General features: G+C 35.6%; 1 protein-coding gene across 2 annotated transcripts in view; it reads right to left on the bottom strand.

The window, feature by feature from the left end:
- MARCHF1 (membrane associated ring-CH-type finger 1) overlaps positions 1 to 13,410 on the bottom strand; it is a 222,686-nt gene that overhangs the window by 36,287 nt on the left and 172,989 nt on the right. For both annotated transcript variants that reach the window (XM_058023776.1, XM_058023775.1), the window contains one exon: positions 10,922 to 10,972. In XM_058023776.1, coding sequence (XP_057879759.1) covers positions 10,922 to 10,972 — 51 coding nt within the window. The remainder of the gene's footprint in view (positions 1 to 10,921; positions 10,973 to 13,410) is intronic.

The raw sequence follows: 13,410 nt of genomic DNA, 5'->3' as shown, positions 1-13,410 counted from the left end.
TACAAAGCAAAAATCAAACAAAGATGTAAAGCCTGTTATCCAAATCTTTTGTACTAGCAAACCAAATTCAGTCAGATAATTGAAATTATTTCTAGCTCAACTTCCACAGACATTTTTGTGGCGTTAAAAAGGTGTTGGAAAATTAGTAGTACAAGCAAAATAATTATAAACAGCAAGTACCTGCCAACACTTCACTTTTAGCTGAGGTTGTCAATATCCCTTCTATTTAATGCATACATCTTTTGGAAACATCAGTCACCCCTATGTGGATTTTTGCTTTTATATGGGTACCAGCTGAGACTTAAGAATAGTGCTTTTGCATGAAAACAATCTTCTAGCTCCTGGAATTCAAGTAACCATTTTTACCTGTTGATTAATATAGCAAAAGTACACCAAAACCACCAACAATATTCCTAATTCTTTACTTCTAGTTCCATGAATGAAAATCAGATATACAACAACTAAGCCAAAATGAGCAATTAAATTGATAAATTGACACAATCCTTGTGTTGTAGGTTTTTGCCATGTCTGGATTCACCATCAAAGGAGGAACATTAGTGTGTACACATGCAGTGTCATGCTGGAAGAAAAGGACAAGTATCTGTGAGAGAAATTGTATTCCACATCTCCTCTTCTACAAAAGCAGTATTTCAATTATAAGCATGGGGACAGAGTAGGAGTGTTTCTTACATACATATTGGAAACATATGTTAGATGCATGGTTGGGTATATAATCTCCTTCCATCTCAGCCTCTGAGATTAGCATTGGGTAATTAGGCATGTCTTAAGCTACTTAATGAGGAAAGATGCAGACATCAGCACCAGTAACTAATGTTACTGGGTTATGTGCTGCTGCTGCATGAAGAAACATCCCTCCAGACCAAGCCCCAGCGGAAAGACTGGTGAAGAAACCCAGCCCCAGAGCTGAGTGAGGAATCCTGGACTCATGCCTCATGATGTGCTCATTTCTTTTTTCCCCCTCACAGCTCCAGGACTGTTACCATTGCTTCGTTTGGGATCTCTGTACCACAGGGGTTTGGCCTAGTCTTAAATGGTGGTCAGGTCAACTCCACACAGTAAAGGGAATTTTTACATCACCTTGCCACAAGCAATACCCTTTGAAGGGATATGGTTAAGCTGGCCCAGCAGCCATACAGTAGGTCTGCACAAGTTCAAGAAACTTTCAGCAGCTATTAAAGCAGGAAGCCAGCTAGACAGTTCTTAAGAGAGCTGAAATAAAGCCAAAAACCAAACAAGCTCCTTGAAAAGCTTTTACACTTACGATTTGGAACTGCAGACCAGCAGAAATCTAATTATTTTAAAATAAAAATTACATTATCAGCTTGACTACTTAAATCTTACATTTCACTTTCAACTGTCAAGAGGTCTGGACTGTTTCAGTCCTGCTCAGTCAAATTTACTTTCTAGTTCCCCTGTGCAGGCATGATGCTATGTTTAGTTGTACATAACTCATAGGAAAGTTTATTTCCTTCAAAACCAATTTACATAAATATCTTTTACAAAATGAATGCTTCTTGCTTATTTATCTAAGTCCTATTGGAGCAAACATGACAAGTGGCAGGCAAAAAGCCAATGCACCATTTAAGTCTTCAAAAACAAAGCATGACAAGTTATATACAAGATAATTCAGATTCTTACTTGTGATCAAATATAATTAATTCAATTTCTACAACTTTGTAACACAATTTTTAATCTACATTATCTAAATTTATATGCATTTATCTACATTAAATTAGCTTTTCATGGTAAAATCATAGATTCATAGAATTCCAGGTTGGATGGGACCTCAAAGATCATCCATTCTAACCTTTCTTGGCAAAAGCACAGTGTGGACAACATGTCCCATCACCCCGTCCAGCTCAATCTTAAAAGTGTTTTCATGGAAAAAAAAAATGAACTGATGGAGCGACTTCTAAAACCAAAAAGGTTGATGCTCTGATATTAATTTTCTGATGTTGATTTGAATTTCACAGGAAATGCAGGCCCTTATTTTGTAAATGGGGCCTTTGTAAATGAAATAGAAGTGGAAGGACCTGCTAATGTCAGGTCTCTCCTTGCTAACACATGTCAAATGAATTTAATAATTCACATCTAGATGAGCTGTTTTTAAGAACCTGTAAATTTCAACTCAGTTGATTGCCTAGTCCCTTTACTTTTTCATCCTACCCTGTTCTGACAGCAGTAACTGTATCTGCTTTCTGCTACCAGCACTGCCTCTAGGTTTACCCCAATTCTTTTGGCAATACTCCCTCTTTGCCATTTCTTTTACAACCTTACATCCCAAACTAATTTTAAAAATTTAAATAATAATATCTCTTAAAGTCAGTCTGAGAGCAAAGATATCTAGAGGGGCATAAAGGGTAGTGTGTTTACAGAGGAAATTGTCTATTTTCAAGGCATATCTGACAAAACAGAACATGATAATTTGAATATATTCTGCTCACATCTCATCAGTCCAGCTCTTTTGGGAATGCATATGCAGCAGATGTTGGAAACAGTCTCAAGCAGACAGATCTTATTGCTGTAATTGCCATCCCATTGCTATTTTGCTATACAGCACACTGAATATTTTGAGATACCGTATTTAGTCAATAGAGGGATCAGACTGATGATGAGGACTCCAATTCCACCTGGGAGGCTGAATAACAGTTATTTTTTTTATTAGTATTCCTTGAATGAATGTCTTCTTCAGACAGGTATATTGTACAGCTCACTGGAATGGGAAAACTAAACAAGCACTGTACTAATTTTATCATAACAAATTACATCAGTAGCAGAATTAAATGTGGTAATTCAAAATAAAGCTGTCTCTCAATTAATTTATAAGCAAGGCAGCTCATTTCTCTATGCCATCAACACAAGGAAGAGGTCTAAGGGAAAATGCCAACTCCAGCTGATCAGGTCTGGCATTTCAAAAAGATTTTTAGGAGAGAGAGATTTCCCAGTCACCACCTTCTGCTGCCTCGGCCACTTTAGATGAACTCTCTTGTCAAGGATTTGCAATTCAATTAACAGACATGACAGGGCACTCATCCATAATTATTTTTGGTATGTTGGCAGTGTGCTTTTCAAGCAGAATACTGGTAAATACAGAGTTTTCAGGATAAGTAGGATAAGTGAGATGATAATCACTTACCCAACAAAAAGGGACTTCAGTGTCACACACATGTGTCTGTGTTAGAAAACCAGCAAAGACAGAAACGGGGTACAGAAATAAGTACAACTGGTGAAAACAGTAAAAATTTCAAATCAAGGCTACCTTTACTTAAGTGTTCAGGATCTGGTAGAAGTTTCCAGAAAATGAAATGAAATAAAGTTTAAATTAAATTAAAACTAAAATTAAGGTTGAAATGAAATGAAGTGAAATGAAATAAAATAAAATGGGGGGGGGGGGGGGGGGGGAGGTCCTTAGAGGCCATCTATTGCTTAAACTGCATGTTGAAACTAGTGCAAGAACATGAGTCAAGTTGTGCTCTTCCTAAGAGCACAGAAGGGATCTGCTTCAGCTTAACAGAAAAGCTGAGTAAAAGCAGATTCCAGAAGTGCAAAGAATCACATAGCAAGGGAGTGAAACTTTAAATTGAAAAAGCAGATGATGTAATGGACAGCTTATATCAAATGGCCTCACAGCTATCACCAGAAAGGGCAATGAATCCTCTTGTGTCTCTCTTCTGAACAGAAGCATTTCCAAAAGCTGGTCAACCTAGAACACTGCTGAAGAAGAAAGCTGCAGGCAATTGATGGGTGATAGGGCAGACAGGGAACATGTCTAATGCTTCTATTCCCCTGCTGAGTTTGCTCTAGTAGCAGTGATGCATCACAGAGTGCTCCAGATCCCACCAGCCATTATAGTTAAAAAGCTGAAACTCTATCGTATTTGAAAAACAGCACACAAAGGAATGGATCCTTTAGAAGATCAGAGCAGTTTGTCTGGCTTTAAGCTCAGCAGGAGACCCAGTCTGTGTATTTTAATCTGAAAATTTCTGCTTGGTAAACAACGTAACATTCTGCAGAAAACATCCACCTTTATGAACTTTTATGTGGACATCTCCTCAGGTCTAAAAAGTTCCAAAACATGATGAAGGTGACCTAACGTGGGTGTTATTTTACAAGCTCGGTCTTGATGGCAACTGAAATTTGTGTGCAGGGGTTTGGCAGAGGGGATTTCTGCATTTTGGCTTGTTTGCCTGTTATGTTTATCTTTTCTTTATTCGTTTCTTCATGATAGAGTTCTTGCTTTGTGCTCAGATTTCAAAGTTGTTTTTAATCTGATTGATGTCTTTACAGCAACTGTTACATTAATTACTAACTGAATTTCTGTTAAATTATCTTTCACAGATTTTCTTTTTCAGTAACTTATTCCTTGCACAATTCTTCCCTAAGCCTTTTCTTTCTCTCCTTTCCCTCCTTTCACCTGCCTCTGAAGAGAAGGAATTAAGGGAAAAGTAACACAGAAGGAAGGAGCAGAAAAATCGTTTGGATTCTGCCAAACAACACCATTCAGCACCTTTAAAAGTCAGTATGATTATGTTATAAAGTAGTTTGAAATCTAAAATCAAAATTGCAAATGGCAAATCCATACTATCATTTAAAAAATGAAGCAAACGAGTAATTACAGCTTTAACTTGTAAATTCAATCAGCTTGTTTAAGTTGTTTTCTCCTGCTTTACTAATCTTTAATGTTAATCTTTAGTTTCAAGGTACAGGTTCAACTAAAAAACCCACTTTTTCTATAGGCATAGAAGCACAGCTAGTTAAGCTTTGAATTATCAGATGGATTATAGTATGTAAAAGTCTTTGTATCACAGCCACACAGTATTTTTCATTCATGAGTCTCTTCAAGGATGCATCTTTCTAGTCACTATCACTTTCTTAATAAAAATGTTTCATGTTTCCTAAAAAAAAAAATAGGTAATTGGAAGAAAGGATGTGCCAGGTTTTATACAAAAGGTGCAGAGCCATGAGATAAGCAGCTTTTGACTGTCTGGAAGGAGCTAAATGGAAATTTAGCCTATAGGAAAGGTGAAGCACAAAACCTGCATTTTCTTTGTTACTGGATTTTGCAGCACTTTATGTCTAAAGGTAGGCAGCACTCAGAGAACCATTTAGAATGTCTGTTCCAAAGAGGGCATCTGCTTTCACACATCCCTCTATCTGCAAGACTGAAACCCTCAAAACATTCCTATAACCTAAACAGCTTTCACTCAGATGACATTCCTGCCATGCTCTCACAAGTGAATGGGAGTGCGCACACCCACCATGTTCCTCCTTGGGTCTGGTGGACTGTGCAGGAGACAGACTGGATGAAATCCCATCTGTGAGGATACCATGCTTATGCTTGAACAACCTCATTCTACTGTGTATTTGATGTCTATTTATTCCAGCCCTAAGGGAGGAGAGAAGCCTAAATGTGCCCAAGCAAAAGAGTTGTAGTAAGATTATTGAAATTACTAAACTGAAAGAAGTGAAACCCCGAGAATGCATCATTGTGAAAAACAAGATATTGATTTTTATGAAGTACAATAAACATAAAACTGCATGACTCCCCTAATTTTTACCACTGTAGAAACAAAGTTTGCTTAACTGAATTTGTTTTGAGGACAAATATGCGAAATGTGCTTCTGAGTACCATGGTGAAAAAACAAATACCATGCAAAGATTTCCAGAGTATATATGTAACAGGTATGTTACAGATCATAATTGCTATTTATAATTATGGAAGTAATTAATTATATATAATAAGCATATGCAGTGACTTGCATACTCCATTTACTAAAAACAAATCAAAGCTGCATCTGTACGATATTGGCTATCACAGGATAGGACTGAATTCTCTGATAACAGAAATTAAGTGAGCATGTATAAAAACATAAAAACTGTGGCACAACACATTCCACACATATTTGCAGTTTTATCTGGATGTGTCAAGATCTGAACTATTATCTGTTGGCTGTCCCCATGTATTTAATACCATCATATAGGCCTGCAATTTCATTCAGTTCAATTTTCAGGCAGACTCAGGAAATTCTGCTGCCATGCCTTTTGTTAAGCTTATTGTGAACAAAGAATAAATTGTATGGACAAACCATAAAGCATTCTCTACACATGGAAATCAAACATTCATATCTAGGAGTTTTAAAAAACACAGCTACTATGCAATGGATCTACTTCTAGTCTTTGGTTTTCTGCCTTTTTTTTGTGTTCAAAATGAATTCTGTTCTGATGAAGAAAATCTTTTCACTAACTTGTTTACTTTGCACTGTTGTTTTCAATAAATGAGAGCTAAGTGCTAGGTTAGTCTTCAGCTTTCATAAAAATGATTCTGTTTATGAGCAAGAAGAATGACTTGATGACTAATGTAACATTTATACTCACATTTTAATGCCAGTTTTGTATACATCATATTATCTACTGTAAAAGCACTTATGAAGGCTGACATTTTATGCCTTACAAGAGCAAGGACTTTTTTCTTGATTTGTTTTCTTTTTTGAAAGCTCTACGTTTTCCCTCAGCTACTCACTACAGTAATCTAGAACATACACTTGGAAAGGATGGAGCTTTGTGGTTCCTTGAAATAAAGCAGCCACCAATCTGGAAGAGAATTTTCACTTGTGATTAGCATGAAATTGGCAAAGAACAGTAAGAACTATGGATCAACTTGGAGCATTGTACCTGCCTGCAGCAAAACATTAGGGGGTCACACAACTGGTCTTTAGGATTCAGTCATGAAACAGATTATCTTGGAAATGCTGCAATCCTAGTTCTGGCAAACAAAGTCCATGGTAAAAACTTCTTTCAAAAGAACACTGAAGTTCCTTTATGTCTTTTTCACCATGAAACCTACCAGGAGATATTATGTGCTCTCTGTTGGTGTCACTGCCTTAGACATGGCGATGTTTGGCCACTACAAACACTTACAGTGTGTAATAGTGAGTTCTGCCTCAAGCTGGGCAAACCATCCAAATTGCAACATAGGTCTCTTCATACAATCACCTCATACACAGAGAGGATGAAATAGCTGAGAATATCAAAACCCATTTAAAAGATTATTCAATTTTAATGGAAGAGATTAAATGGTAATTTATAACTATCATAAATATTGTATTACTTACTACTATTATACTATCACTGTTATTATTATAAGTATTATAAATAGTACAGAATTTGATGCCCAGTTTGTGAATTTTCTTTCAAAGTCACAAACTGAGTGATTCAAATCAACAATCAATACATTAGAAACAATAAATTTTTCCTCTAGATTAGCATCCTGGTGCCTTTTGGTTTTCATTTGTATCTTATTGAGAGGAACCTCACCCGACAAAAGAAATCAGAAATTGCTAACATAGAGTAAAAATAATTATTTCCTTCTTTCTTTCCCCTATTGCTATTCATATTCTAAATTACTCATGTGAATATTATCACACAGAATATTCCAAAACAAGCACCTCACTTCCTGATGTAACTCGACAGAGTTTTATTAGATGGAAGCTTCAGAGACTTGTAAATAAAAAGTGTTCTAACACCTGCTCCAGGCTTTTGAGAAGTAATTGAGGCAAATCAAAATTCAGGCAATTTGCTCCAAGCCTGATTTTCTCCGTACTGAAAAATAAGCCCAAGGTTCCCATCAGAGAATTTTAGATCTTGCTGCTGAGATACTATCCTTCTCTAATGAGCTCTTGAATCATAATTAACATACAGAAAGATAATTACAGTGTTTTAGAAACATTTCTTCCATAAAGCATTTTAACATAACCAGGCAGCCTCAGAAATACGTATAGAGCATAAAGGCTACAGACTGTAACTCAGACACAAAATTTGTTCCACTGGCTAACCACAACAGAAAACAATGAATCCACCAGATCCTTCTCTGACTACCCTTCCTCTTAAATTATACATCTATTTAGGAAGACATAAGAATTTTAATGAAAGAAGTTACAGTGCACAGAAAACTAAGCAATGGCAAATAGGTAATGATCAAGGTCAAGTTTTTAATTTACCTAAATTTTAAACACATGCAGATAGGATAACAGCAACTCTGAAATCCAGAACATTGAACAATCCTATCTCTTACAAAGAATAATTAAGCTCCTTCTCTGCCAGCAACAGAAGAAATAGGTGGGAAAAAAGTCTAATGTTTAAAAATATAGTAATAATTTAAAATCATGACAGCTGGTTCATAACTCACTTTTCCAAGTGTTTCATATTTTTCTTTATGTGTATAGTTTTCTTTATGTAGACAGGTTTTGAAAGCCATAACTACTAACTTGGGCTACACTTTGTCAATACAAGATAATGTGAAATACAGAAAATTCAAAAGATGAGTTAATAATCTAGTTAATAAATTATTAATCATATCTAATTAAGTGCTAGCAGGGCAGAACGCAAAAAGATTGTTTATTTATTTATTGATTGCACAGGAAAAATCTAGGTTATTACCAGAAGTGTAGCAAAAATTAGGCACTGATACATTTTCCTAATTGTCTCTGATTGGGAAACTATCAGAAGCAGTTGCTTTTAGAGCTTCAAGGCAGTTTTCTTGACATAAATAAATAAAAAGTTGAGGTGAATGAACAAATTCTTAGGTTGCTGTTCACTGAAGAGAGCCACAGCTGTCAGACAAATATTTTAAGTTTTTTTCTTTCATTTGCCTTAAATAGTCTGCCACTGAAATCCTTCCCAGAAAATGACATGCAATAAGAAAAGTCCTTGCAACATGCTAAACTTCTACACTCTCAACAGACTGCAAAAGTCAATGGTAAAATTGAGGTGTTGATCTCCACACACACACACATCCACCCATCTTGGGAATGTTTGATTGTAAAATCTCTTGACTGAATAGATTATACTAACCAGTATCTGTAAAATACCAAATCAAAACCATTCCTTCTCATTATAACTAGATAAGACATCTTCAGTGCTCAACAATTCAGTTTATTCTGTAATACCACAAAATTCAGACTTAAAATTCATGTACCTAGCATGCAAAATTGCCCAAGCATACACAGCAAACCTCAGGTGTCCTCTCTAAATAAACAATTTAAGAGCATTATGAAACATGAATCTGCATTTACAGAATCTATGCTGTATTACATTTCACAAATAGCTAAGTACAAAATCCAGTGGTATCTGCTCTGGGGGAGGAGCTCTACATCCAGCTAAGGGTGGAATACGCAAATTAAAATATAATTCCATTTGATCCTTTTTAACTTACACATACAGGCAAATGAAAACAGTCAAAGACAGTGTTTTGATGACACTAATTCATAGTTTTACATAAAGACTATCTAATTTTTCTGCCCATTGAAAGTTTTGTTGTGTCCAAGATCTGACATTGCACAGAACTCAGATCTTGCCTTTGCCATGCAGTTTATCTGCCCTAGAAGCTTTCATCCTTGTTTTGAGGTGGAGTATTTTTTACTATCACTTTCTGCCATGCAATATTAACCTGAAAAGTCAGGTGTTTGCTTTTCTATGTATATACATACATATGAAAACCTGTTTTAGAAAAAAAGCATTTTAAGTCAGACAACAAACAAAACTGGAATTCCAATCAAATGGCTTTCAGCATTGGAAAATTGGAAAAAGCTACTGGCAGGTAGCTTCAGAAAAAAAATTGATTCAAAACAATGCATGATGCTATACTTCAAAAAAAGATAAAGTGCATGACTGAAAAATTGTGAGTTTAGCTTGCAACTAAAACCAGAGCAAATATCACTTTCTAATAAGCAACTATACTGATTTCTGCAGAAATCCCTTCAAAATACATGTTAGTCACTGGCATGTTTCTCATGTCAGTGAATATATTTATGCTTTGTCACAGCGCAACCCATGCATCTGTCTTCAAAAAAAGCAGAGAAAGTAATATCAATTCATAATAGATTTACAGTAACTATTGCTAAATATATGCTTTTAAAAATAGTAATTAAAATAATTAATACAATTCCCAGTAATAGAGTTTGTAAGTATATATCTATATGATTTCCAAGGGTAGGCAGTTAACCCAGAAGAGTTTCAGCCGTATCTACAGCAGGCTGGATATATTCTACTTCTTTTCCCTTCTAAATGTAAGAGAGCAGAACCTCGCATGGAACTAGCATTTTAACTTAAAATCACAGTTGGGGTTTGCTGTCATTTTTTTTGTTTTATGCTCTGAGAAGAAAAAAGTTTTACAGTGGGTACCCCAAAGACAAAAATATTTTGTGAAGAGGTTTAAGGATACAGTGCTTGCCCTAAATGCAACGTATTTAAAACCAAACATAATACATGGCAGGTGTTTAGGCCTGGATTAAAAAAAAAAATATAAATTATCTTTTGCCTCCTGTACATCCCGGCTTTTTGGCATAAATTTCAGCCACATCTGAACCAAAAATACCAAGAAAAGGGGGTTAAAACCAAAGAACTTCAGTAAAAATCACATTTTGCCTTTCCTAAAGTTTCCCTTCTCTTTCCTAAAAAGCAAAAAATATCTAGATGTAAAGTCCTGGCTTCAGTGAACCATATATCCCTGTGAAAGGAATTCAGAACTCAGCCTGAAATGAACACAGATTTATAGCTTTGCATTTTACACCTGTTATTATTTGGGTAGGGCAGAAGGAGAAAAAGAAAATAGTAATTTTATCTTAAGCTGAAGTGCTAAGGTAACATTAAACACTTGGGGAAAAGAGGTGAAAAAAGTGTATTAATTTATTTGCTTAGTATTGTTATTACATATTTTACAGTAATGACCAATAGTATGAGGGAGTTTACAGGGTAACCATAATGTTCAGCAGCAAAACTTAAAATCTGGTTCTTATGAATAAATAAAATACTGCATAATGAATATAATGCATTAAAGTACTGTTTTATATTTAATTACCTAGTTTTCTTTAAATTCCAGAAAAAGAAAATAGAATTCACGTACCTTTGAAATATTACTTGATCGACTTGTGGAACGCCCTGGGGATTTTTCATTCTGGAAAACAAAATTAAAAGATGAAAAAATTTTATGTAATTTGGATTTTATTTAATCTTTTCTGTGATTGTGACTGCACAGAGGTTCTCTTCCTCTATTTTTCTTCAGTTTGGCTACTGACTGCACAATGGAAGACAGTTCAAGAAATAAACCAGCACAATAGTCTTGCAAATTACATGAATGGAAGTGTTTAAAAAGTTCTGTAAGAATTTATTGCTAGCATATAATTATTGTTGGTTTATTTTGCAGTTTTTCAGAAAAAACATTTTGAGTCAAAGCTTAAGGAATCATAAGAGCTTCTCATGAAAACTGGTACTTCTGTATGAAAACAAATGTTCAATCAGAAAAATTTCCCAGTTACACTGAACATACACCTGCTTGAAAAAAAAGTAGAATTCATTCTTTAGGCAAATTAGCAGTACTAGATGATTTCCTGGACAGATATGTTCTGAGAAAAACAAATTGTGATCATGCAGAGATGCAGTTCAGTTCAACATCTACTCCTCCATCCCCTCTCACTCCTGCAAACAACACACACACAAACCAACACCGCAGGCTGATGTGCATGAATAAAGTGTATAGCAAAAGCTACATTTCCACAGCACATGGCTGTTGTGGGGTTTTTTTTTTAGCAACCCAAAGGAGGGAGTGGAGAAGGGGTTAAAAAATTTCTTCAGTATTTACACTTCCCTGGCAATTGATTCAGCTTCATTTACACTGAAAAGGTAAGGCATTTCAGAAACAGGGCTCATCCTCTTAGTAAATCCATGCATCTTAAGAGAATCATGAAAATATTTTTCTTAGCACTTGAGGATGTAGGTTCAAACACTCAAATGAAACATTCACATCACTCATCAAGCCTGATTTTTACCCAGAAGGAGCTGAACTAGGTATCATGTGCATAAGTCTGTCAGATAACCTGCTTGGAGGAACAGGGTGACAAAACCCAAAGCAGAGCTTTTGCTTCTGCAGCTTTATTTGCAATTCATGCATCATGCAAACACATACATGCACACATGTCCACAAGAGGCTTTCAACTTGACTGTGACCCATCTCTCCTCAACATGTATTCAATTAAACGACACAAAAATACTGAAGGTGCCAGCTACCAAAGACTCAATTTCCTCCTCAATTAATGCGTGTCTAGTCTATAAATTACTATTTCCCCAAGACTTTGTGGCACAGAACAGTTTTGTATTGGCAAAAATGACCAAAAAGAAACATCAGGCAACTCATCAGCAAGCATCTAGAACAAAAACCTCCACTTTTATTTGTCATTTTTGTAGTAAAAAAGCCACTTTGCTCTCAACCCCAGTAAGCACATCCATATGAAAAAACAGTTTTAAAACGATGTGCTTCATATACTTATTTATCTTTCTTCCTCCAGACTTTAGGTGGCTTATGTTTTTATTCCATCCCTCAGTGCCATCACATTTTTCTGGACTGCAAATATAAATATCCTGAATTATTTCTCTTTCTACTTTATCTTCACTAGCACTAAGTAGTACAATGGACACTTGTCATCAAAACCAATGCTGAGTTCCCTGACCACAGAGCACTCTACATTTTATTCTATAATAGAAACTAAATCGCAGGACTTAACAACCTTCAGGTTTGTTTGTCACTTTTTTTTTTTTTTTTTGAAGAACAATTTAGAAAAAATAAATTCTTCAAGGTATGCATCCATTTCTCACATTTTGTCCTTGAGGCTGGGCCCACTTTGAACAAGGATGTGGAGTAGATGATCCTTCCTGACCTGAAGTATCCTGTGATTCAAATATTACTTCTGTGGTATATTATCCACTGAAGCTTTGGTAATAAATTCATAATTGCTTATCCTTTCTCAATGACATTAAATGTATACAGTTCTGAATGTCTGCATTTATATCCATAGAAAATACACTTTGGATATTCTGGGTACATCATTTAGAGTAGCTCTGCTTTGACCTCAAAAAAATAGAAGTTATGGACCCATGAAATTAGTTCCCATTTTGTGGTTAGAAATTATGAACATGGATCACAGCTGAGAAACTCTCTACTAAAAGCATGCAGCCTTTATTGTCCATCCCTTGGACTAAAAAACACATTGTATTCTCTGACAGCATAGTGAACCCTGGAACTCCAACTTCTTTTCTTTCAACAATCCATCACTCAAGATTCATTTTCAAAATCTGTTCCTTGACTACAGCTCTCTCTCCAGGCTTTTTACATGATTCATTCTTCTCTCTGGCACATTATCTCCTTCGCTTGGGATACAACAAGATTCTGACTCTCCAACTGCAAATTCCAGCATCCACAGTCTGCAAAGTACTGCTCATACACTGAATCGTCTAAACTGAGACAAAGAGTGCTGTCTCAACAGTTTTTTGGAAAAAAAAAAAAAAAGAAATAAATGTAATCATCATTACTAGGTTCAGGCATTTCAAGGTGATTTATCA

This window comes from Melospiza georgiana, chromosome 5, assembly GCF_028018845.1.
Source record: "Melospiza georgiana isolate bMelGeo1 chromosome 5, bMelGeo1.pri, whole genome shotgun sequence".
NCBI lineage: Eukaryota > Metazoa > Chordata > Aves > Passeriformes > Passerellidae > Melospiza > Melospiza georgiana.
The sequence above is the reverse complement of the archived record's forward strand: the minus strand, read 5'-3'. Positions and strand labels throughout refer to the sequence as shown.